Consider the following 26,084-nt stretch of genomic DNA (forward strand, 5'->3'; position numbering starts at 1 on the left):
GGGAATCCCTGTTCATCTTTATTTATTTTAAAACGTAAAGTAATACGCGTCGATATTACATCTTTAAGGACCGAGGGTGCACAAAATAATGAAAGAATTCTTGTTATGTGATTACGTAGTAATGTTAATCTCCAAAATCCTAATAAAACTAAAGAACAACCTATGATTGATGAAAAATCAGCAGTCAATAAGATTGTTCTTTGGGCTATAATTTCTGACATAATAGTCATTTTTTACCTTGTATATATAATTAAAATATATAATTATAAATAATTATATATAAAAAAAAACAAAAAAGGTTTGATATTGATATAATTTAATGATTTTTTAAAAGTGGGTGATGATAACAATAAAAAAAAAAAACAAAAATAAAAACTATTTATTATTATTTTTTATTATTATTTTTTTATTTATTATTATATAATTATATATTATTTATTAATGTAAAATTTTATTTATTAACTTCAATATCTTATATATAAATACAATTAATAAATAAAATATAAATAAATGAATGAATTAATTAATATGTAATATAATATAATATAATTTTTTATTTTTAATCAAAAAATCTAAAACTATATTTATTATAAATTCTATTATTATTTATATTTATTAAAAATTTAACTAATTTAATCATTAGAACAAAAAAAAAATAAAAAAATAAAAAAATTTAATTATCAAAATAATAATAATTAAATTATTTTAAAAAAATAAATATTTTATTCTTATTATTTTTAATATTATTATTAATATTATTGGAGTGTAGTAAAATTATGTTTATTTTATTCTATTTTTTTTTTTTTTTTTTTTTTTTTAATTACTATATATAAAATTTTAAAGTGAATATATAAGTATATTTTTTATAACTTTATATATAAAATAAGTATATATATTGTAATATAATCAACACACAAACACACAAATTCACACAAATAAATATATAAATTCAATTCTCTCCTAAAATATACATAAAAAAATATATTATTTTATACATAAAAGAAAAAAAATAATTTTATAACACACATTATATCACCCACACATTCTTTCTCTTTAAAAACAGTCTTTAACACACTTAAACACACAAATATAGATATTAACTCTTTCAAAAACACCCTCAAAAAAACATACTACTGCACACTAATTTTTTTTTTCTTTATATCAAAAACATTGATTCAACTGTTTTGTAAAAAAAAAAAAAAAAAATTGTTTTTTTAACCCTATATATGTATATTACTATTTATGGACATTAATAGTGATAATATTTTTAGACACATGATTAGATCAATTTATATATAAAAATTATTTTACTGTGTTTATTTTTGGTGTGGGTGTTAATAAAAAAATAATTAAAAAAATAATTGAAAAAATTTAAAAAAAAAAAAAGAAATATAACTGTTACTGCATATTATTTTCTTGATTAAAATTTTTTCAATTTAAAAATAAAATTATTCTTTTTTAAAGGTTGTATTCATTTATAGGATTAAAATAAATATATGGGTGGGTGCTTATTTATTTAATTTCTTTCTTTGGTGTTTAGTGTACATAGGTATTTGTATGTATGTTTAAGTGTGGGTGAGTGTGAATTGAAATTATTTTTTTTTAAATCTAGACAACAACAATAATAACAACAACACTCTAATCTATTCATAAATTATTTTTAAATGAATAAAACCTAATCACAATTTTTATTTTAAAATAATTTAAATAATGGAAATAAAACCACAATATTGTTTTCATTATATGTATGTCTATTTATATCTTTTTTTTTTTTTTTTTAATATTAAGGATTTCTTATATTAGACTCTTTTTTATTTTTAAAGGGTTATTTTGTTTATTGTTATTTATTTGTAAATATTGCTTTTTGATTATTTCTATTTTTTCCCTCTCTTTGTTTTTTTTGTAGTTTGTTACTGATTTTATCAATTTTATTTCTTTTATATAGCAATTAAATAAAAAAATAAAAGTTATTTTTATATTAAATGGGGTAAAAACAACCCACTGTGTTTTTTTAATTAATTTTTATTTTGTTATTAAAATTTAGAATTTTTATAATAATTTCTTTTTTATATACAAAAAAAAAATAAAAAAATGTGGGTGTGAGTATTGTGTGTTTTAATTATAGAAAAACTTTTAAAATAATTACCTGATATAACAAATTAAATTTCTAATTATATTTTAGTAAACGTGTATTAATATATCTAAGTTTGCTTTTTTAAAGATGAAAATTAAATTAATTAAAAAAAAAAAAGGTTCGTATTTGCTTTGACTATAATATTAAAAAAATTTTATATTCTTTTATTTTTTATTTTTTTTTAACTTATACCAATAATATATCTACAAATAATTGAATAGATTCATACTTTCTTTTTTTTTATAATTATAATTTATTATTTTTTTTTTTGTGTTTTATAATAATAAATTTGAATATAACCCCTAATTTACTTTTTTTTTAAAAATATTTATATATATTTATATATTTAAATAACCCATTATATCAATAAAATGGAAGATTTGGATATTTCCCCAAATATTAAAGAATTAGTCCCTAATCAACAAGATATAAATGAATTTCTATTAAAAGATAGGTTATCAATTGATAATTTTTCAAATACAAAGACATTAGACAATAGCAATAATAGTGGTATCAATACTAAAAACAATATTAAAGAGAATATTAATAAAGATCAATATAAAGACAATAATAATCCCAAGGAATCTTTAAAATGCAGTGGTAGTGATTTAGTTCCAGAGCTAAAAACATCACAGTCAGATTTATTTTTTAACCAAGATTCATTAAACTCCTCAATATCATCTAGCCCAAATAAAAACAACTCAAGCTTACCCAACACAAACACAAACTCACCAAAATCAATTGAAACTAACCAAAAATATAACTGTACATTAAATGCAAGCTTGAAGAAAAAAATAAAGGTATTTATTTTTTAAAAAATAATTATCAATTATGAATTATTTTAATCTTTAAAATATTACCAATAATCTTTTAAATACACTAACATTTCTTTTTATAAATAAAAAGAAACTAAAAAGAGAAATTAAATTAAAACAAAAACTTTTAAATAAAACAGTTAAAAAAAGAGAGTTAACAATGTCGGGTGGAATTACAAAAAGTAGCTCAATAGATCCAAATAAAAATACAAATAATATTGAAAAATCATTATTAAAAAACTCACTATCAAATTCAGCACCTGTATTTTTCAATAATGATAAAAGTTCTTTATCCCCTATTTCAATCTCTGGTAATGATTCATCTGTAAAATCAAATATCTCTTCTTCAAACTCTTCACCATCAATAAAAATTTCACCAATGTCAATATCACCCAGTATTTCTAGTCCAGCTGCAAATAAAAATAATTTCCAAAACTTAAAACCTAACTATTTAATTAAAAAAGCTATATCATCTAATCAAAATAGCCCAACTATAAAAAAGAAAACAGTTTTAAATAAGAACTATAGCAATATTAATTCTCCAAAACCTGTTCAAACTACCCAACAACCTCAAGTACAACAACCATCTATCCAATACCAACCAATTCAGAACCAACAATTAAACTTTAATCAACAAAAACAAAATCAACAGTTACATTACCAATTATTGCAACAACAACATTTAAACAACTATTATAGCAACTATTATAAAAACTACTATGGTAATCAAGCATACTACTATGACTCTACCCAAAACCCCAACTCTTTTGATAATCAACATGCTTGGGGTCATCAAGACTCTCAAACCCAACAATACAACTATAACTATTATAATCAGTATCCATACTATTATCAACAACAGCAACAACAACCACAACAACAACCACAACAACAAACTGTTCAACAATAAACTTTACAATGTCAAAAAAAAAAAAAAAAAAAAAAAAAAAAAAAAAATGTAACTTTAAATAATAAATTTTTGTATTTTTAAAATATATATACATGTACTTTATTTTATTTTTATAACTTTGCTATTATTTTTATAATTTAATTCGTGATATAAACCCGGCTCTGTGTCGTAAAAAACATTTGCTACACCACAATCAAATTCGGGTTTATCTTTATATTGAATTTTCTTATAAACCAAATCGTCAAAGTTTTCGCCCTCATAAAGTTGCAAGTAATTATCGACATCATCCAATATCTCTTTATTTGTTGGACGATCGATAAGAAAAGATTGAACCATGGTAATGTTGATATCATCTTTATAATTATTTAAAAACTTTTTAACTATTTTTACAAATGGTGCTACTTGATATTGATTTTCGGCTACATTATCTAAAACAATATGCTTGACGTTATACTGGAGTATTGCGAGTGCCATTGTTTGGAGGATTTCTTTAAAACCTTCTTTATCTGATACAGAAAAATGGATTGGTACTTTAGCAAACTCGTCAACATTCTCTTTACCATTTAAATTTAAATATTGGGTCACCATTTTGACCATAAATTGTTTTGGTTTAAATAAATGATCACCAGTGACATAAAGAGTGCTTATATTGTTGGTAACTGCATTGTGTAATGCAAACTGTGACACTAATACGCTGACCCTTAATCCTAAAAAGAAATTTAATCTGCCTGTTGTTGCTGGTGGTAATAATAATTTGTAAAGTGTTGGTAATAATTGATTTGTATATGTTTCTGGAATTGGTTTAAAAAATTCAAATTCTTTAGCTATCTCTGGTCTTTCTTGCATATAATCTGTTATAAACTTATGAATTGGTTTTGCACTTGCAATGATTTCTTTAAAATCTTTACCCATTAATAAAGCATCATTTGCATCTTTTGGACCATTGATTTGACCTTGTTTAGTGAAAATTACATGGGTTTTTTGTGAACCTAATAAATCTGAAAAATTGGCTGCACCTGCTCTTCCCATTAAATCATCATCCATCCACAGTATAATCTTTTCAAATCGATCGAATAATGGAATCATAACTTGTGGGAAACTTGCGAATCCATTTGGTAAAGAGATGGTTGGTAAACCTGTTTCTTGATAAACTGCCATAGCATCATATTCGCCTTCGGTTATTACTATAAGTTTACAATCGTTTGGGATGGTGTGCCAACCAAAGAAACCCCATCTGCTGCCAGCTGGCTCTAGTCTTTGATGGACTTTAGATTCAATAGCTCTTAATTTACAACGATACTGAATAATTTTACCCTGCTCATCAACTGCAGTCCATGGAAAAGTTACACATTCATATGAGTCCCAATTTGTAGATTTAAATTTTGAATTAGTTGCACCGACTAAATAATATTCCAATACTTCTTTCTTTATACCACGTTCTCCTGGACCTGTTCCTGTAAGCTTCTGTAAAACCTTTGGAAATTTATCCAATTGTTTTGAATAGGTTTCTATTTTTTCTAAAACATCTTTTGGTACTTCACTAATATGCTCAAGCATTGATTTTATTGGTGGTGGAGGTGGAGCTTTATTAACTGGGGCAGGTTGAAATGCCTGTCTAAAATTTTGTTTCAAATCGCCAAATGCTAATCTTAAATGATTCCAATTTCCTTTAGTTGAGCATCTATGGCAAAAGAATAGACCAGTGTGTGAATGAATATATAATTTCCACATATTATCGAGTTTTTCTTGAACATTGACACAAAATGGACAGTCTTTTAAGTTTACCTCTTCACCAGCGACCCTATACTCTTTACTTTTATGTCTAAGATACTGTAAAATTAATTCTTCCGACATCTCCTCAATTGGTTTAGGTTTATCTGATTCGGTTTTATTTAACTCTGTTTTCACCTTAATTAAAACTTTTCTTTTGAGTTCTGATATTAAAGTTTCATCATCCCTAATCCTTGGTGCTGAATCTCTTTCTTGGTTTTTGCTATCTTTTATTATTTCCGGACTCTTTACAGCTCCTTTTTCGAGTTCTTTGACCTTTTTTAATGGATTTATTAATTTACTAAAGGGTGATCTTGGTTCTTCTTTTTCTTTAAACTCTTTCAATCTAAATGGTACTGAGGGTGGTGCAGTAATATTTTCATTTGTTGATTTTATTTCTGGTTCTTTAGAATCTTCAATGGGTGATGAAATACTATTATTATTATTATTATTATTGGTATTTTTTAATGACTCTTGTTTTGATATATTTAAAGATTTTAAACCGCTGATTTTTATTTTGAATTTTGGATTACTATTATTATCATTACTATTATTACTATTATTACTATTATTATTTAGATTATTGTTGTTTGTTGAAAAATAACCGATATTTAAAACTAATGATTTATTATAACCATTTTTTATTTTTATTTTATTTAAACCTTTTAACATTTTTAATAAAAATAAAAAACAATAAACTATGGATTATTATACCCATAAACTATTTTAAAGATAATTTAAATATTTTTATTTAGTTGGGATGTATTTTTAAAAAAACAATGAAAATTGTTATTTTTTTTTTTGTTTTTTGAAAAATTTTAAAATTAAAATTTTTTTATAAAAAAAAATTAAAAAAAATTAAAATTAAAAAATTTATTTTTTTATTTTTATTTTTTTTTTGTGTGATTAATTTATATTTGTTGTTTTAAAAAATGATAAAAAAAAATAAAGATAATAAAAAACAACAGCAACAACAACAACAACCATCAAATAATATAACAACAGAAACAACAGAAACAACAGAAACAACAACAACAACAACAACAACAAATAATATTAAAACTAAAGAATTTAAATTTTTAGAATTTGAAGATAAAATTAGAACATCAATAAAAAATAACTCTTTTAAAGATATTACATTATTTCCAAATTCAAATAAAAAAAGAGAAACTAAAGTATTATCATCATTTTCAAATTTAAGTAATAGTACTCCATTCAAGAGCCAAATATTTAAAATTTTTGAAAACTCATGGCAATTATTATTAATACCACAACACAAGATTCCAAAGGATAATAATCAATGGCTTTCTATATATTTAATTTCAAATGACTCAAAAGATTTTAATAAGAATTTAAAAGTTGATTTCTCCATTGGACTGTATAGCTATAAAAAAGGGAAACCCCATGTGAAATGTAAGTTTGAACTTATTAATAATAATAAATTAATAAATAAAAATATTTAAATAGAATATTCTATTAAAAATTTTTTTTTTTAAATTTAAATTAAAGCAAGATCATTCGAATTTACAAAAAACAAACCATACTCTGGATTTACTGATTTTATACATCAAAATGAAGTTGATGATCTAGAAGAATTTTACAGACCAAGTACACCAGCATATTATTACTCTATTATAATTACAATTGATAAAGTAATTGAAGGAACTCCATCGCCAGAAAGAAATGATATATTGAAACCATATAAGGCTGTTAATGACCTATTAGAAAAGGTGTCAACTCATCCGGAACAAATAAACTATTATAGATCATTAATATTAACACTGTACTTTATACCAATGTTTAGAGAAGAGATTCTAAGAGCAGAGTTGAAGGAACCTGCCACAATATTTTATCAATTACAACGTTTATTCTTTTTCTTTATCAATCATAACGAAGTGCAAGATTATAACTTCTACAAGTCGGTCAAATACTTTGTAAATTCAAACCTTTTTAATAGGTTTGAATTTTCTAAAATTTTAGAAAAAACAGTGGCCGAAATATCAGAAAAATCCAAAGTTGTTGAATCTATAATCCCTCTTTCTCAAGACCAAATTAAATCATTTCAAAGTCGTTTCACCTATAAGGAAAATCAAATAGATAAGGAAGAATTCGAGAAACACGATAATTTTCAAGTATTTGATGAAAACCAGAACCCATCTGTTACAAGTTTGCACGGAAATAATGAACGAATTACACCTGGGAAAACAAAAATAAATTCATCATTTATGAAAATCTATGAAAAAGATGCGACCACACTATCCCTACCACTCATTTTAAGTATCCCATATGGCATAACGTGTACCAGTCCAGCAGGATTTGAAGAGAAACTAGTAGAATATAATAAACTTACCAAAGAATCTTTACAAAATATGCTTTTTATATCAACTGCAAGTAAATCATTAGATTTGACTACTGCCCTACCATCGAACAGTGATTCGATCTACAACAGATTTCCAACATTTAAGTTCCCAGAAGAGTTTACAATTCTAAAAGATAGGAGGTATGTTTTATACAGCGTTTGGTCATACGATAAACATGAGTCAAAAGAAACAGATAACAACCCAACAATAAATGGAACCCATGTTACCTATCTTCGTGACTTTTCAAATAAAACCTGGATTAAAATGAAATCAGATTCTGTGGAAGAAGTCTCATTCAACTATGTACTTTTAAATTCGTGTGGCATAAACAATGATAGAATAGTAATGAATCCAATAACCCATGACCTACCAAGAGATTTAACTTTTTCTTGTAACTATCTTTTAAATTATATTATTTTAAATCATCATATGTGTGTATATTCTAATACTATTTTTTTATAATAATCTTATAGATATGCTTTGTTATATTTCAAAAGATAAAGTCAATGAAATGTTTAACTATAAACTAAATAAACCATTACCAACATTAGAACAATTTAAATCATTAGATGATCTTTTATTAATTGAAGGTAAAAAAGAAAAATTAGAGCAACAAAAATTAGAGCAACAAAAATTAGAAAAAAAAAGATTAGAAAGAATAAGAATAAAACAATTAAAACTAGAGTCCCAAATACACCAAGAAAAAACAGACAATAACGAAGTAGACCCTGAGCAAAATGAAAGAATGCTTTTCTCACATTTAAGAAATATAAAAAAATTACATCATCGACAACAAGAAGAACAAATCGAAAATGGTATAACGGAATTTGAACCGAATAGTCTTATGATTACAATTAATGATTTGCTTAAAAAGTATGATGAGGATCTTGACTATTCAGATACAGATACAGAAAAAGAAGACTATACAAAAGATGATATATATTTATATACACAAGACAAAAAACTAGAAAATCAAAATCAAAATCAAAATCAAAATCAAAATCAAAATCAAAATCAAAATCAAAATCAAAATCAAAACCAACAATCACAAAATGACAATAATAATATGAATAACAATGATAATATGAATAATGTAAATAATAATAATGAAGAATTTTTAAATAAAATTGATAACCTTACAAATGCTAATAAGATTTTGGAAGAAAAATGTGGAGTTTTAGAAGGAGTTAACCGAGAAAAAGCTTATGTAGAGTCCCAGCTTAAAGACCAGGTTGCCAAGGTAGATAGATTAGAACAGCAATTGTTATTTGTAGATGGTATAGTTAAAACTCAAATTGTAGATATTCATAAAAAATGGCAAGAAGAATCCAAAAAATACTTTGAAGAACTTCAATGGCATATTAGAAAATATAACGAACTATCCAAAGAAAATGAGGATCACATTACTGAAAAGAATCAATTCTTTGAAGAGAAAAGGAAATTATTTGAAGAGAAATCGCAATTGATTGACACAAGAAATGAACTTTTAAAGGAAACTAAAGAATTAAAACTACAGCTTCAATCTCAAAATCAATCAAAGCTTTCATCAACATTGCAACTAACAAATTCAACTCATTTGGCTTTTGATCAACTAAAAGTACAATTAGATATCAGTGAGTCTCAATTGGAACAGTATGATTATTCTCAAGTTTTAGAGTTACAAAAAGAAATAAACAAGCTTCAAGAAAGGGTTAGAAAAGATTTAAAGAATAAAAACAAATGTAATATTTGTTTTGAAAAAGAAAAAGAAATCGCCTTTTCTCCATGTGGCCATTTCTCATCTTGCGAAAACTGTTGTAAAGATTTAACAATATGTCCACTGTGTAGAGAAAAAATTCAGCAAAAAATCAAAATTTTATCATAGATGTAAATTTTTTTTTTTATTTTCCCAATTTTGGTACCAGGAATATAAAAAATAAAAAAAAAAAAACAATAAAATTAATAAACTATAAAATTTATAAAAGAATTCTTTGGTAATTTTTTTTTATTCCCGATACCGAAAATGGTTCCCAATTTTCAGAGACGTCATATTGGGAACCATTTTTAAAATGTAAAAATTGGTTTCCGACCAAAACCTATTTTTTCAGGCGAATAAATTTTTTATATTTTCAAAAAAAAAAATAAATAAAATGAAACTTTTTTTTTTTTAAACATTTTTTTTTAAACAACGACAAAATGAAATTATTTTTTATTTCTTTAATTTTATTTGCTTCCTCTTGTTTTGGAGAGTATATTGATGACCCAATAAATACCTGTGTATTTAATACTCCAAATGGGGTAATCGATTTATCATCACTTTCAAAGTAAGTTTATTTTTAAAACAAATTTTATTTTTTTCAAAATTTCAAAATTTTAAATATTTTAAATTTTTTAATTTTCCAAAAACTCATTATAATTTAAAAATTATTTAATTAAATAGTCAAGATTTTTCATATCAAGATAAGAATCAAAACCAGGTAATTAGTTTTATATTTATAAATTAAATTTTTTAAATTTTTTATTAATAAATTTATTTAAATTAATTTAGTACTCTTTTTCAATTTGCAGTAGTTCTTCAATATGTTCAAAATATTTAGGTGTTTCAAATGTTCAATCATGTCAATATAAAACACATAATAATTATTATGCTTATGAATTAGGTTCTACTTTTACTGGTGAGTATTCAATATTCAATGATGTCAATGATGGCTCTGGTCTTGTTTTAAGTTACAATTCGACCGATAATGTAGTTTGTCAAGATGGTTATTATAGAAGTGCAAACTTTTATTTTATTTGCAATGAACAAGTTGATTTTTCAATTGTTTCATTAACACAAAATCCCCCATGTACTTATAATTTTGTTATTGACTCATCAAGTGCATGTATTCCAACTCCAACTCCATCTCCAACACAACCACCAACTCCAGCACCAACAGAATCACCAACCCCAGCACCAACAGAATCACCAACCCCAGCACCAACAGAATCACCTACTCCATCTCCAACAGAATCACCTACTCCAGCACCAACAGAATCACCTACCCCAGCACCAACAGAGTCACCTACCCCAGCACCAACAGAGTCACCTACTCCAGCACCAACAGAGTCACCTACCCCAGCACCAACAGAGTCACCTACTCCAGCACCAACAGAATCACCAACCCCAGCACCAACAGAGTCACCTACTCCAGCACCAACAGAGTCACCTACTCCAGCACCAACAGAATCACCAACTCCAGCACCAACAGAATCACCAACCCCAGCACCAACAACCACCCCATTCCCAACTTTTTCTCCATCACCACCACCAGGAAAAATTATCCCAAATAGCTGTAGATTCCCATTTGGTTCACAACTCATTGATTTATCTTTCTTAATTGCGTAAGTTTATTTTTAAAAATAAACTATTTAAAATATAGGATAAAATATTTACTAAAAATTTTTTTTAGACAAGACTATTCAGGCTATAGCTATTATGATAATAGCACAGACTCAGAGTATTTCTTCAATTTTTGCCAACCAAATCAATATTGCACAGATTTATTTAATAATAATGTTACTTTTTGCAAAAAGCAAGAAGAATTCGAATATATTATTGCATTTACAGATTCAGGTAGATACGAAATTAACCAAAATGGTTTAGAATTAAACTATAACTCTGATGGCGGAAATTATTGTGGTGGAGAATCACAAAAATCAGTTTCATTCGATATGATTTGTAACGACGCCACTGAATTTTTAGTTTCAAACTTTAATATGTCAAATGATGGATGTTATATTATTATGGAAATTCAAAGTATTTATGCTTGCATTGGTCAAAACCCCACTCCATCACCAACCTCAACTCCATCACCAACCTCATCACCAACCCCAAATCCATCTTATGATATCCCAAGTGATTGTAAATTTTATAATGGTTTAGATTTATCTCCAATTGTCAGGTAAGCACTTATTTTTTTACTTTTTCCTTTTAATTTTTTTATTTTTATGTAATCATACGATTTTAATTATTTTTATTTAGTAACTTTTATACAGGATATGCTACATATTATACCCAAACAAGTTCTGATTTCTACTTTAATCTTTGCCAACCAGATCAATTATGTAGTGAAATGTTTGGTACCAACGTGTCATTATGCGAAAAATATTATACAAATGAATATGCTTTTGCATTCACCTACACTGGTACATATCAAATAATTGAAAATGGTATTCAATTGTACTATGACTCTGGTGATCAATTATCTTGTAATGGTTTCAAAAAATCCCTCACAATGAATATTCTCTGTAATCAAAGTACAGCATTAGAATTCACTGATTTTTACCTATCATCTGATCTTTGTGGCGCAACTGTCGATATTCAAACCTCTTATGCATGTATTAATCAAGAACAAGAACAAAAAGAAGAAGAGCAAATTCCAACCCCAAAACCAACTGAATCACCCTATAAATCATGCATTTTCCCAATTGATGGAGGCAGTTATTACAATTTAAATCCATTAAAAAGGTAAATATTAATTTCATTAAAATTTAAAGTAAATTTAAATATTAATTTTTTTTTTTTTAAAACAGAAATATTACCGAAACACTCTCATATGAAACAAATACTATGGAATCTGTAAGTAATTTTTATAATTTTAATATCGAAATATTTGAAACATCTATTAATTGTTATTTTTTAAATTTAAGTTCTATTTTTCATTCTGTGAATCCCAAACCTACTGTAACGAAATGTTCATAAATGATAAAGATATTCAGTCATGTGTTTGTCAAATCTCATTTGATGACAGTACCGATACCCAAGTATGTTATGAAATGGGTGCATATTCTACAGGCCATTATGTTTCATCACAAAATAATCTTCTATTTATTTTTACACAAAACGATGACAACTCCTATATTAATGGTTTCCCAAGAGTAAATAATATGATTTTAACATGTAACGAACAGACCGAATTCAATGTTGACTATTACTATGAAAGTCCAGCTGGTAATTTCAATTTTGGAATTTCTTCAATGTATGCTTGTCCAATTTCATCATCATCCCAATCTTCTTAAACCCAATTTTTAAAAAACTATTAATAAAAATAAAAAATATTTTTTTAAAAAAAAGGTGAAAGAAAAGTTTTATTTAAAAATTCAAGTAATAGAATTGATTTTTTTGATTTTTTTTTATAATTTTTATTTTTATTTTTTGTTTTTTTTTTTTTGTTTTTTTTTTTTGATGGAATTTAAAAAAAAAACACTCCACTTAATTAATTTTAATTTTTTTAAATGATAATATTTTGTGATAGGAAATTAGAGGGGAGATATTCCTCAAACGAAAATGGAAATAGTACAATACAGGTTTTTATAAACCATAGCAATATAAATGTTTCTTTATCATATTCGGTAAATATATATTTAAAAATAAAAATAAAAATATTCTTATTAACCTTTTTATTTTAAATATTAGACATTTTTCAATTTTTTAAAAAGAGAGGATGCAATAAGATTGGAATTAAAAAGCCACCCAAAGCTTTTGGTAACAGAAACATTTGATAGTCAAGAACTATGTTATTTATCTTTAGTTACTGTCAACATTATGAATATAGAGCAACAAATTTTAGTTAGAGTATATTGTAGGAGTTCAGAGAATAATTCAAATTGTGTTGGGTTAGATTTCAAAAAAGTATTTGGTTTAGAAATTCACAAACAAAAATTCACAATTAAAGAAACACCATTTTTATATAAAAAAGATTATTTATTATTTGAACTACTATTAAAAAATAATAATTTAACAAGGAGTGACCTTATTCCGATAAAAGATTTGGATGAACTGTAAACTAATAAACTAAAATAAACTTGTGTAATAATAAAAAATATAAATAAATAAAAATTATTTAAATATATAAATAAAATAAAAAATTAATTGAAAAAAAAAAAAAAAAATTTTAATTTATTATTTTGGATTGGGATGTTGATGATTTATTTGAATTCTTTTGAGAGGACTGCAAATTCAGCTACAAGTTCTTCAACGGAAATACTACCTCTAACGACATTATCTCTTGTACGAACATTAACTTTATTATTATCGATCTCTTCTTGACCAACAACTAAAATATAATTGTATTGAGCAAGTTGAGCTTCTCTAACTTTTTTACCAATAGTTTTATCGGATTCATCGATATCACAATAGTAACCAAGTTCGGAGATTTGTTTAGCGACCTTGTGACCATATTCATTGTGTTGTTTAGCGACAGTAACAACGATGGCTTGACGTGGTGAAACCCAGAATGGCCACTTACCAGCGGTATGTTCCATTAAAATAGCCATCATTCTTTCTACTGAACCTAAAATAGCTCTATGAATGATAACTGGTCTCTTTTTAACATCAGTGGCGTCATCAGATTGGTATTCTAAATCGAAACGAATTGGTAATTGGAAATCTAATTGAATAGTGGCACATTGATGAGCTCTTTTGAGACAATCGTAGATTTGAATATCAATCTTTGGACCGTAGAAAGCACCATCACCTGGGTTTAATTGCCATGGTTTACCAAATCTATTTAAAGCTTTTTCTAATGATTTTTCAGCTTCATTCCATTGAGAGATTTCACCAAGGAAGTTCTCTGGACGAGTTGAAAGGTTTAATTGGAATTCGAAACCGAAAATACCATAAACGTGTTGCATGAATTCAAGACAACTGTTGATTTCATTTTCAATCATATCTACAGTACAGAAAATGTGGGCATCATCTTGTTGGAATTTACGTACACGGGTGAGACCAGTAAGAGCACCAGCTAATTCGTTACGATGTAAAACACCAAAGTCAGCAAAACGTAATGGTAATTCACGGTATGATCTTTGACGACTACCAAACATTAAACAATGACCTGGACAATTCATTGGTTTTAATGAGAAAGTTTCTTTATCAACTGGAATATTGAACATGTTTTCAGAGTATTTAGCCCAATGACCAGATTGTTCCCATAATTTTTGTGAGAAAACTGATGGGGAAATAACTTCGCTGAAACCTCTGTTGTGATATTCTGCTCTGATGAAATCGACCAATTTATTGTAAATTCTGGTACCGTGTGGTAAAAAGAAGGCACTACCTGGAGAGAATGGATGGAAGAAGAAAAGTTCTTGAGCTCTACCAATATTTCTGTGATCTCTAAGGGCAGCTTCTTTCATAAAGTTTTCATATTCTTCCATTTGTTTTTTATCTGGGAATGCAATACCATAGACTCTTTGTAAAGTATCATTTTCAGCTTTACCTAACCAATAGGCTGATGAATTCTTAATAACTGAAAATGCTTTGACGTATGAGGTATTTGGAACGTGTGGTCCTCTACATAAATCAACTAAAGTACCACAACGATATAATGATACAGTTTCTGAAGCTGGAATCTTTGAAATGATTTCAGTCTTATATTTATTATATTTGAACATAGTTAAGGCAACATCTCTTGGAACTGCTAATCTTTCAAATGGTTGTTTTTCTTGAACAATTTTCATTGCAACTTCATTAATTAATTTATAATCTTCAGCTGAAACAATTCTAAAAAAACAATGTTAATATTTTGAATTTTAGATGCTGTTATTTTCTATAGTGTTGTATAATAATATCCTTACTTTTCACCCATTGCCATATCATAATAGAAACCTTCAGAGGTAGCTGGACCAATACAGAGTTGACCACCATAAACTCTTTCCATAGCTTGACCTAAAATGTGAGCAGACGAATGCCAGAAAGTTTTTTTACCAGCATCAGTATCGAATTTGCATAACTCTAATTTGCAATCACCTTCTAATGGTCTTGAAATATCGTGAATTTGTTCATTAACGATTGAGCTGACAATTGAATCAGCAAGACCACGTGAAATACCTTTGGCAACATCATATGGGGTGGTCTTGTTTTTAACACCATGAATAACTTTACCATCTGGTAATGTAATTAAAATTGGTTCATCTGGTAAATCTATAAATAATTTTATAAAGTCAGTATTGTTTTTTTAAAGTTTTTTTATGGGTGAATGTCGATTCATTTTTTTTTATATATTTATTTTTATTTTTATTTTATTATGTTTCCTATGAATCAAATTGTATTTATTTTATTGTAATTTCATTGCTGCAGTTTTATTTATTTTATTGTAACTTCATTGCCACAATTTATTTTTATTATTCCAAACTATTTATATTTTATTTTTTTATGAAATATACATACTTTTAATAGCTTCTAAGTGTTGAGCTTTTAAACCTTCCCAAATGGCAATTCTTTCTTTAATGTAATCTGGGGTTTCGAGGGTTTCCATTACATTAGCTTTTTTTGGTTTGGCAGCAGCTTGTTTCTTTTCACCAGCTGGTTTTTTTTCAGCAGCTGGCTTTTTTTCAGCAACTGGTTTCTTTTCTTCTACTGGTTTGACAGGTTCAACTGGATCTGACATTATTAAATATTATAAATTTAATTTAATTAAATATAAATATAAAACAAAAAATAAAAAATCGAAGAATCTTTATGAAAAAAAAATAAAATTTTTGAAAAAATTTAAAAAAATTGAAAAAAAAAAAAATAAAAAATTTATTTAAATATTTTTTTTTTTTTTTGGAATAAAATATTTTTATATGTTATCGTTTGAACTACAAGAATAATTATATTATTATAAAATTAAAAGAAAGCTTATATTAAAATTTAAACAAGAGAATAACTTAATATTTTACCATTTATGATATACAGATAATTTTTTAAAAAAAATAAAACAAAAAAAAAAAATTAAATAAAATAAAATAAAAAATTTTATTTTGGGAAATTTTCCTTAAAATAAAATAACCAATTTTTGTGTTTAAGAGTCTATGTATAAAATATAAACTATATATATTTTTTTTATTGTTTATTTTAATGGATTTAAATTTTAATTTATTTTTTGATTTTATTTTTATTATTGTTTTTAAATATAACAACACTATTGTTATTATTATTATTATTAGTATTATAATTGATTATTAATATTATTAATATTATTAATATTATTATTATTATAATTGATTGATTGGTTGGTTTATTATTAATTTTAAATTTAATTTTAATTAATAGTTTAACAAAAATTATCAAGAAAATCATCAGTTTCTTGTGATGCATGAGTAATGATGATTATATTTGAAAATGTATTATAATTGAAATTATTAGTTTGAATGAATTGGTAAACAGCCATTCTGCCAATATCATTTTTGAGCGTTTGGTTGGAAGTTTTGAGGTTATCATTGACTGAGTCATCATCATCACTTTTGTTATTATTATTTATATTGTCACTGCTATAATGAATATTTAATGATGACTGAGGTTTGGGGGTGGTATTCTTCTTTAAAATACTGTGAAAGCTGTCGACATTGATATCTTTACCTACCCAAATATAAAGTTTGTTGTCATATTTGGATTTTAATACAAATAAACCATCATCTACTAAATCTTCGCAATCGAAAACGTCATATTTTTCCCATGATGGATCGTCTTCAAGTAAACGATAAAGATATGCCCTATCACTACCATTGTTGCTGTTATTATTATTACTATTGTTATTATTTACAAAGTTATTTTTATTACCATTTAACGATAATCCATCTTGTTGTTTAGCTTCACCATTGGTTGTTGTAGTTGTTGTTGATGGTGAAGAAGATTGATAAGTGGTTGTTTGGTGATTAAATAAGTATTCATTAATTGTATTGTATGGTTGTATTTTGAAATCTTTATCATAGGCAAACACAAGACCCACTCCACCTTCACCACCCATGTATTCCCAAAATTCTTCGGTTTCGCTGCCTTGACGAAGCTCGATTACATTCATTGTATCGTTTTCATAGTCTTGGAAACGTCTAATTGCAACTTTGGCGGCTTCTAAAAATTTTTCACCCAACATACCTTGACAAGCTTGACCAACCCATAAAAATGTATACCCTGTTACTCTTAAAATAAAACAGCATCTTGCATCCAATGAATGATATGAGATATTGGTCACTTTTTTTGGTACTACGATATTACCCAAAAGCTGTACCATCCTATAAAGAGATGGCTCACGAATATTACCGGATAAATTTTTGATTAGATTCTTTCTCCATATCATTAGTTGACCCGTGAATCCAGGATTAGGATTGGATATGTACCTTTTTCTTTTGGCAAATTCATGAGCTTGGATAAAGTCCCACTTGTTTTTCCACATCAGGTATAATATAACAAATGCTGAGCTTCTAGAGATACCTTGGTGACAATGAATATAAACTTTTCCTTTGCTCGAGATTGCTTGTTCAATAAAGTCCAGTATTTCGTAAAAGAGGCAGCTAATATCTTCACCATTACCATCACTAATAAATAGTGTTTTATAAGTGAAATGATCTTGAAAATGATTTTGGCAAACCATACCTGCACAATTTAGAATGTGAGTAATACCTTCACTCTTTAATAGTTGTAAATTACCAGCTGGAATTCTAGAACCCAAATAGATTTCGTCGACAATCTTGTTTAAAATAGGTTCAAAGTAGATGCTTAATTCTTTTTGTGAAAGTTTATCATAGCTTTCTTCTGGTGACGAGCCATTAATATTACCATTCATAACAATCATATTTGTGGTTCCAACCCCTCCTCCACCACCTCCTCTTGGTGTTTGTGGTGGTGATGATAATTTTAGTGATGATAAATCTGGTAATGTTGGTAAGTTCAATGATTTTTTAAACATACCCCAGCCTTGGTTTGGGGCTACTGGTGGAGCTGTTGAAGTTGATGCTGATAACCCATGAATGGGTAACACTGACATTGATTGTTGTTTTCCTAAATTTAATAGCGGCACAACTTTTTTACTTGGTGTACCATTTAAATTAGTTGAGTTTGAAATGTTATTGTTCTTTTCAGCTGTTGCTAATTGGTTTGTAGTTGCAACAGGACTATTATTTGTACCATTACTTTTAATTGCTGATAAATTTAATGAAAATTTTGGTGTTGTGACAGTTGGTTTATTTGATTGTTGAGATGGTGTTTGTTGTGAATTTTGCGGTATTGAAAGGGGTGGTATGCTTAGCTTTGGCATAGATATATCTATAGTTGTTGTAGTTGTTGATAATGATGAAGATGAGGATGAAGACGAGGATGAGGACGAGGATGAAGATGAAAGGGATGAGGTAGAAAATGAAGTTATCGGAGGGGTAGTCGATGCAGAAGATGAGACAGAGTGTTGTGCTTGTGATGATGTGGATGATGGGGATAGAGATGATATTACAGAGTTCGTTGTTGTAGTTGTTGTAGTTGTTGTGGTTTTAATTTCGGATGAGGTTAAAGTTGTTGATAGTTTATTATTGTTGTTAATGGTTGTGGTAGTTGATGCATATGATAGTTTTTTTAATACTTCAAATCTTGGATTTAAAGTTTTAATATTTGAATCTGAAATTGTCGAATCATCATTCTTTTTATCATCAAAATTATTACTATTGTTACTATCATCTTTACCACAATTATTATTGCTATTTACATTGTCAATATTACTGTCATCTTTATTACTATCGGGTTTATCATTATCATCATTGTTATTATTAATATTATTATTTTTTGATTTTACAAGATTGTTTATATTCGTTATTGATGAGGGTTGTGAATAAACTTCAATACCTGGAGGAATACAACTGGATGAATGATTATTTATAAAACTGGTATTATTAATATAATTATTATTATTGTTATTGTTATTATTATTTAAAAATGGGGTTACATTCATTTTAAATATTTTTTTGTATAGATGTGATAGTGTATTGATTTCTGAAAGTGAATGATCATAATGGCGGCTATTAAATGGGACTAGTTCACCAGATAAAACAGTCGAGTCATCTTGGTCAAAATAGTTTGAAATTGGTGAAAAATTTACAGATATATTATTGTTGTTGTTGTTGTTATTATTACTATTATTGTTGTTATTATCTATTAAATCAAGTTCATTATATGAACCTTTTTCAAAAAGTTTTTGAATAATACAAGGTGAGTTTATTGGTAATTTCCAATATTTACTAGAATCGGATTCATTTGATGGTGATGATGATGATTGAGGTGGTGATGAATGTGTTGTTTTTGAATTTTGTTGTTGCTGTAGGTGTTGTTGATATGCCAAATTATCACTAAAACTAAGAGCTTTAACAAAGTCATTACATTTAGCTATACAAAGTGCCTTTGTTAAAGGTTGAGAGTTTTTACCATTCCAAATATATACATCGTGTGATAACTATATTAAGAAAAAAAATTAATAAATCTATAATGGTTTATGTATCATTAGTATTAATATAATTATTACCTTGTAAACTTCACTTTTATCAATAAAAATTGGAAATTGAGATTCCCTCGGTGACAGTTCTGTTAGAAAGGCTTTTGATAAATCATAAAATGCTGGTACAATTTTCTTGAAGGTTTCAGTATTTATTACATGCAAAATTATATAGCATTCTGTACTATTGTGGTATTTGAAGTGAAGTGGATCAACTGGGTCAAAAGAAATAATTTCATCACTGCTCTGATTGAAACTTGCTTTCCATATAAAAAAATATGATGCAAATAAATCCACTATTGGAGTATATTTACAACTAACAGCATTACTAGAGTTTAAATTGTTGTTTGTTTGATAAACAATATGGTTATGTACTAAAATTGATGGTGATGATGATCTGCTACTATTATTACTGCCATGATTTGGAGACAGAGGTGCTGTTGCTTTAAATTTTATATTTGGTGATGTTGTTGACGTTGTTGTGGTGGTTGTGGTTGTAGTTGTTGATGATAGTGATGTTAAGTTATTATTACAATTATTATAAAGTTTGATTAAGTCAGTTAATGAGGGTGGTGAGTTACAAACTCCTATTCCTATAGAATTACCCATTTCTTTGTTACTCTTGCTCTCCTTTCTTTTTAAAAATATTATTAATGAGTAATGTTATAGGTATTTATTATATATAAATAATATTATGATATTTTTATTATATACAGATGGATAACACAAAAATAATAATATTTAATTAAATAAAAAAATTTTATGTGTTTTTAAAAAAAAAATATTTAAATTTTTTTTTTTTTTATTAATATGTTGACGGAGAAGTAAATAGTAGTACCATTACAAAAGAAAAAAAAAAAGGGAGGACTAATTAATAAATAACACACTAAAGTTATTATAAAAAATAGAAATCGAACAATATATTATAGGGGACACAAAACAAATAAAAAAAATACTATTATTTTAAAATTTAATTAATTAATGTGATAAAATATTTTTTTTGTGTGTGTATTATTATTACTAAATTAAATTAAAAAAAAATTTTAAAAAAATTTATAAAAATATAAAAATAACAAAAAAAAAAAAAAAAAGTTAGTGTGTGTTGTGTGTTTTTTTTATTTTTTAAAAATCTTTATTTTTGTTTAAAAAAAGAATTTAATTAATAATGGTTTGTGCTTTATATCTGTGTGTTTGTGCTTTTAGTTTTGTTTATAAACTAAATGTTGATTTTTATTGTTTTTTTTAGTTATTTTAATTTTGTTGTATTTATTTTAGTTTAAATGAATAAAATAATTATTATTATTTACTATTTTTATATTTTATAATTATTTATTAATATTTATATATTTAATATGAAATCTTGATATTACTGTTTTTTTATAATTTATTGAAAAAATTATTATTTATAGTTTATTATTTTAGAAACTGATATAAAGATATACTGTATACAATATATCTATATATTGTATATATATAAATATATATATATATAAATTAATTATATATTATTTTTCGATATATTTATAACTTTTTTTTTTAATTTTTTATTTTTTATAAAAAAAAAAAAAAAAAAAAATTAAAAAATTATTTTTAATTAATTTTTTTTTTAATTTAAAAAATAAAAAACAAAAAAAATTTTAAAAAAATTTATAAAAAAAAAAATAAAAAAATTTTTTATAAAAATAAAAAATAATTAATTTTTTAAAAAAAAAAAAAAAAATAATACGCACAAGGATAATCTAAATTGGGGTATATTGAGATAATTATAATGATGAGTAAATAGGGTGAGTGTGGTACTATTGTTATTATTGTAATTATTATATTTGGTAAAAAAAATGGATTAAAAAAAATGGATTAAAAAAAAGGTTATAAACACGTAAAAAAAAAAAATAAAAAAAAAATAAAAAAATGAAGAAATATCTATTTATAGCATTGCGGTTTCTATTTTTTTTTATTTTTTACAAATTCGGTTTCGATAATATATTTTTTTGGTATATTATATTTTTTTTGAATGTGTTGAGATACTCTATTGATATCATTTCCTTGAATTTTTAAAATTGCTTTATGATTATTTAAATAGTCAATTGAAGTACTTGCGGCAAATATTTTCATACCTTCTTGGGCCAATTCTTTAACAGGAATATTGAATAGTTCTAAATTAGTAACGAGGATTACAAATCTATTTGATATCTTTTTTACTTGAATGGTGATTTCGCAAAATTCTTTGTGCTCTATTGAACCATCAGTACGAATAATTTCTAAATATTTTTTTAATGTTTCTTTGAATGCCATAAAGAATTGACCTTTCTCCATTAGACTGCCAACAGTATCATTTCTCTTTAGTGATTGTGGTAAGAATGATGCTAAAAATGAATCGATTTTAATTTTCGATCTTTTTACTGGATCTTCCAATTTGTAATCTATAATATAGCTAGATAATACTTTTTGAATTTCTGGTGCTAAATAATATTTTCTATTTAATTTTTCAATAAGTTTTTGATTTTTATCTTGATCATCTTCGCAGTTGTCGTTATTTTCATCATCGCTTCCACTTTCGGCATCTGCTAATTGTTTTTCTTTTAAATATTCTTTCAATGGCTTTGGCAATATATAAACCTCGTTAATGGTTTTAATTGGTGTATATTGAATTTCAGTGGTACCAAATGCATCGGTTTCTTGATCACTTTCTTCTTCATCCTCTTCCTTTGATGAATTGTTTGGTCCTGTAATTTCACCCAATTTAAATTTACTATAAAGTGGATGATTTCTAAAAATTCTTGAAATAACTATGTTACCAGGTGTTGGTTCTTTTAAATCGATTAGCCCCTTCTTTTCCATTTCTTTCATAAATACTGACACTTTTTTGTATGATGATTTCTTTAAATTAATTTCAGGTTTGCCCAAAGGCTGATAGTATATCATATATTTTGAAAACACGGTTTTTAAAACAATTGGTAATTCTGAATCACTAATTCCCTTTTTAATAGCACCTAAAAAACTAGTTAATAAAATTTCATCCATTTCTTCTTTTGTAATGTTTTCATCGTTAATTTTTAATGCTTCAATATTTGGTTCGTCAGTTGTAGTTGTAGATGTAGTTGTGGTAGTTGTTGTGGTAGTAGTGGCGGTGGTAGTGGTAGGACTATCTATTTCTTTTTCGTTTTCTTTTTCTTCTTCCTCTACCTCCTCATCGTCTTCATTATCTTCAGATGGTTGCTTTGGAATTGAAAAATCATCAGGTAGTTTTTTAGTGCCATATTCCCATAGTTTATCATTAAGATAATGTATAATTGATATAGCTTTTCCTTTATATTCTATTGGTGTAATGCCATCAGTTGGTTCTGTAATATTTTGAATAGTCTCACCAAATGCAATTGGGTAGTTACTGCCTTTTAAACAAACTGATACTAATTGACCTTCTTTTTTTGGTACATCATCCTTATTTAAAATACCTTGAAACATTAAATCTGCGCCTGATTCAATATACTGATAAACCAATGGGTAAATATAAATAATTGTAAAAAATGTTGGAATTTTAAAAAATGTATAAACTAATTGAAATAAGAAAAAAAAAGAATTAGCGAGAAATTTAAAAAGATTATTATTAATTATTATTATTAACTTACTTGTTGGGTATAGTTTATCGTAAAATTCAAAAAATATTGGATTGTTTTCTTGTGATATTATTTGAATTTTATTTGGTAGCTTTACAAAACCAACATCTTTCTTTTTATTTACAGCAACATCGAGTTGTTCTGTTGAAATATTTTTATAGGTATCTAATAGTTTTTGCTTTAATTTCTTTACATCGCTACCTCTCATAATAGATTGACTAGAGATGTTTAGCTGATGTTTAAATAAATGTCTTTTATTGGACATTTTTTTATTGTTATAAATATAAATATATATATAAAAATAAATAAATAATTAAATGAAATAGAATAATTATTAAAAAATGAAATGAAATGAAAAAAAAAATTTTAAAAAAATTATTTTTTTTTTATTTTTTTTTTTATTTATTTAAAAAAACATAATTATTTTATTTTGAAATTAAATAAAATTCAAATAACATTTATGGTTATTTTAAATTAGCCATAATTTGATAAATTATTTTTTGCCGGATTGGTTTGAGGTTGAACCTGAATTAGCGTTTTTAGCGCCTGCAGACTGGGCACGAGAAGCAAAGCTACCAGCTGGAACACTTCCTCCATTTTGACGGGCGGCTGCAGATTGAATTCTACTGGCATCAGATGAAGACATTTTCTTAGACATTTTTTTAATAAAGCTTTTCTTTGGCAGGTAAGACTGATAAACTATATAATTATATAACAAAAATTTTAATAATAGAAAAAAAAAAATAATAAAAATTAATTTATAGAAAAAAAAAATAAAAAAAATAAAAAAAAAATAAAATAAAATAATAATAAATTTGTTATTATTTAAGTTGAAATTAAACATTGTTATAAATTCCCTTTTTAAAACTTAATTATTTAGGTTAGTATGGAGTTCCAAAAATTCAAAAAAAAAAAAAGAGTGGTAAATAAAAACTTAAACACTTTCACCCTATTTTACAAATTTTCAATCCATATTTAGATTGGTATTGGTATGTTATACCAATAACAACAAATTAAGTCACTTAAATTACTCTATTTCTTACCATTAAATCAAGTGATAATAAAAAACTAGGTTTAAAAAACTTGTTATTAATTTATTAAAAATGTATAAATTTATTTATTATATATAGGCTTTTTTCTACAATTTTATTTTTTTATTTCTTTAAAATTATTTATCGAGCTATATATGTATTTTTATTTTAAATATAAAAGGGATGTAACTGAAATATAATTATATGGTGTTGATTATCATTTTTTTTTGGTAACTAATTTACCGATTTTAATAAGATATCGACCATGCCTTTGGATTTGTTCTCTATTTTTTGTTGGGATGATAAAATTTTTCCAAGATTTACCATGAATAATAAATTGATTTTGAAACTCTAAGTCTTCTTCAATGGTCCATAAAGTACAACATCCTCGTTTTTTTTTTGATATTTTTGAATTGTTATTATTATTATTTATATTATGGAAAACTAAACTTTGATCACTTTGTTCATTATTCTCTATTAGTTCATTTAATTTTCTTTTATTATTAGGCGAACTTGATTTTTCTCTAGGAAATGATTTTGAACTTGAGTTTGAGCGAGATTGAGATGGTGAGGTTGATCGAGATCGAGATGGTGAACTATTAAAAGAAGGGTTTGAGATATCAGAATTGTTATTTTCATCCTCCAACAATGACTTTAATGCCTCTTTATATTTATTTAATAAAATACACTTTTTATGTATTTCTTTGTGAAGTTCAATAACTTTTGAATTTAATATATCCCTAAATTGATTTGATTCTTTTAGTTTTTTTTCTAGTAACCAAATAGTTTCGTTGTTATCACTATTATTATTGTTGTTATTATTATTATTATTATTATTATTATTATTATTATTATTATTATTATTATTATTATTGGTATCATTATTATTTGGAGGAATATTGTTTATTGAGTTAAGAATAGGTGATATAATAAATGGTGGTGTGGGAAGGGGTAATGGTTGTGCCAAATTATTATCATCAGTCTGACCTTCATTTAAATAATGATGGGTAATTATTATTGGTAGTGTTCGTGTTTGTATTGGTGGTGTTTTTGGTATTGAAATTATGGTACTAATATCCATGAAGTTATTTTTATATGTATTAATGTAAATAAAATATAACAAAAAAAAAAAAGATAATAAAATAAAAAAATAAAAAAAATAAAAAAAGTGATAATAAAATAAAAATAAAAAAAAA

The 26,084-nt window shown here is 25.5% G+C and overlaps 10 protein-coding genes across 10 annotated transcripts; 4 read left to right on the forward strand and 6 right to left on the reverse strand.

The window, feature by feature from the left end:
- Positions 1 to 2,505: 2,505 nt before the first annotated feature.
- Positions 2,506 to 3,859, forward strand: DICPUDRAFT_78978 (uncharacterized protein; the record flags this gene model as incomplete). The annotated part of the gene is made up of 2 exons (XM_003288115.1): positions 2,506 to 2,934; positions 3,041 to 3,859. The coding sequence occupies 2 exons, from the start codon at positions 2,506 to 2,508 to the stop codon at positions 3,857 to 3,859; spliced, it is 1,248 nt and encodes a 415-aa protein (XP_003288163.1).
- A 71-nt stretch (positions 3,860 to 3,930) lies between these two features.
- DICPUDRAFT_97936 (uncharacterized protein) lies at positions 3,931 to 6,387 on the reverse strand. Its single transcript, XM_003288126.1, has one exon. The coding sequence runs from the start codon at positions 6,299 to 6,301 to the stop codon at positions 3,959 to 3,961; it is 2,343 nt and encodes a 780-aa protein (XP_003288174.1). The 5' UTR covers positions 6,302 to 6,387; the 3' UTR covers positions 3,931 to 3,958.
- A 174-nt stretch (positions 6,388 to 6,561) lies between these two features.
- DICPUDRAFT_97937 (uncharacterized protein) lies at positions 6,562 to 9,948 on the forward strand (the record flags this gene model as incomplete). The annotated part of the gene is made up of 3 exons (XM_003288116.1): positions 6,562 to 7,042; positions 7,139 to 8,380; positions 8,463 to 9,948. 3 exons carry the CDS (start codon positions 6,562 to 6,564, stop codon positions 9,851 to 9,853), a joined length of 3,114 nt encoding a protein of 1,037 aa, XP_003288164.1. The 3' UTR covers positions 9,854 to 9,948.
- A 216-nt stretch (positions 9,949 to 10,164) lies between these two features.
- Positions 10,165 to 13,026, forward strand: DICPUDRAFT_78981 (uncharacterized protein; the record flags this gene model as incomplete). Its single annotated transcript, XM_003288117.1, has 7 exons — positions 10,165 to 10,292; positions 10,409 to 10,445; positions 10,517 to 11,349; positions 11,418 to 11,909; positions 11,990 to 12,475; positions 12,541 to 12,586; positions 12,658 to 13,026. 7 exons carry the CDS (start codon positions 10,165 to 10,167, stop codon positions 13,024 to 13,026), a joined length of 2,391 nt encoding a protein of 796 aa, XP_003288165.1.
- A 216-nt stretch (positions 13,027 to 13,242) lies between these two features.
- Positions 13,243 to 13,792, forward strand: DICPUDRAFT_152381 (uncharacterized protein; the record flags this gene model as incomplete). Its single annotated transcript, XM_003288118.1, has 2 exons — positions 13,243 to 13,359; positions 13,424 to 13,792. The coding sequence occupies 2 exons, from the start codon at positions 13,243 to 13,245 to the stop codon at positions 13,790 to 13,792; spliced, it is 486 nt and encodes a 161-aa protein (XP_003288166.1).
- A 143-nt stretch (positions 13,793 to 13,935) lies between these two features.
- DICPUDRAFT_152382 (threonyl-tRNA synthetase) lies at positions 13,936 to 16,397 on the reverse strand (the record flags this gene model as incomplete). The annotated part of the gene is made up of 3 exons (XM_003288127.1): positions 13,936 to 15,511; positions 15,586 to 15,931; positions 16,178 to 16,397. 3 exons carry the CDS (start codon positions 16,395 to 16,397, stop codon positions 13,936 to 13,938), a joined length of 2,142 nt encoding a protein of 713 aa, XP_003288175.1.
- Positions 16,398 to 17,045: 648 nt separating this feature from the next.
- DICPUDRAFT_152383 (uncharacterized protein) lies at positions 17,046 to 20,852 on the reverse strand (the record flags this gene model as incomplete). The annotated part of the gene is made up of 2 exons (XM_003288128.1): positions 17,046 to 20,204; positions 20,274 to 20,852. 2 exons carry the CDS (start codon positions 20,850 to 20,852, stop codon positions 17,046 to 17,048), a joined length of 3,738 nt encoding a protein of 1,245 aa, XP_003288176.1.
- Positions 20,853 to 22,184: 1,332 nt separating this feature from the next.
- Positions 22,185 to 24,122, reverse strand: DICPUDRAFT_152384 (uncharacterized protein; the record flags this gene model as incomplete). Its single annotated transcript, XM_003288129.1, has 2 exons — positions 22,185 to 23,794; positions 23,870 to 24,122. 2 exons carry the CDS (start codon positions 24,120 to 24,122, stop codon positions 22,185 to 22,187), a joined length of 1,863 nt encoding a protein of 620 aa, XP_003288177.1.
- A 228-nt stretch (positions 24,123 to 24,350) lies between these two features.
- DICPUDRAFT_152385 (uncharacterized protein) lies at positions 24,351 to 24,515 on the reverse strand (the record flags this gene model as incomplete). The annotated part of the gene is made up of 1 exon (XM_003288130.1): positions 24,351 to 24,515. One exon carries the CDS (start codon positions 24,513 to 24,515, stop codon positions 24,351 to 24,353), a length of 165 nt encoding a protein of 54 aa, XP_003288178.1.
- Positions 24,516 to 25,105: 590 nt separating this feature from the next.
- On the reverse strand, positions 25,106 to 25,969 carry DICPUDRAFT_152386 (uncharacterized protein; the record flags this gene model as incomplete). Its single annotated transcript, XM_003288131.1, has 1 exon — positions 25,106 to 25,969. One exon carries the CDS (start codon positions 25,967 to 25,969, stop codon positions 25,106 to 25,108), a length of 864 nt encoding a protein of 287 aa, XP_003288179.1.
- Positions 25,970 to 26,084: the final 115 nt, after the last annotated feature.

This window comes from Dictyostelium purpureum (assembly GCF_000190715.1).
Source record: "Dictyostelium purpureum unplaced genomic scaffold DICPUscaffold_124, whole genome shotgun sequence".
NCBI lineage: Eukaryota > Evosea > Eumycetozoa > Dictyosteliales > Dictyosteliaceae > Dictyostelium > Dictyostelium purpureum.

What these genes read in the sequence shown, in the direction of transcription:
- DICPUDRAFT_97936 (XM_003288126.1), bottom strand. Translation starts at nt 6,301, where the DNA reads ATGTTAAAAGGTTTAAATAAAATAAAAATAAAAAATGGTTATAATAAA.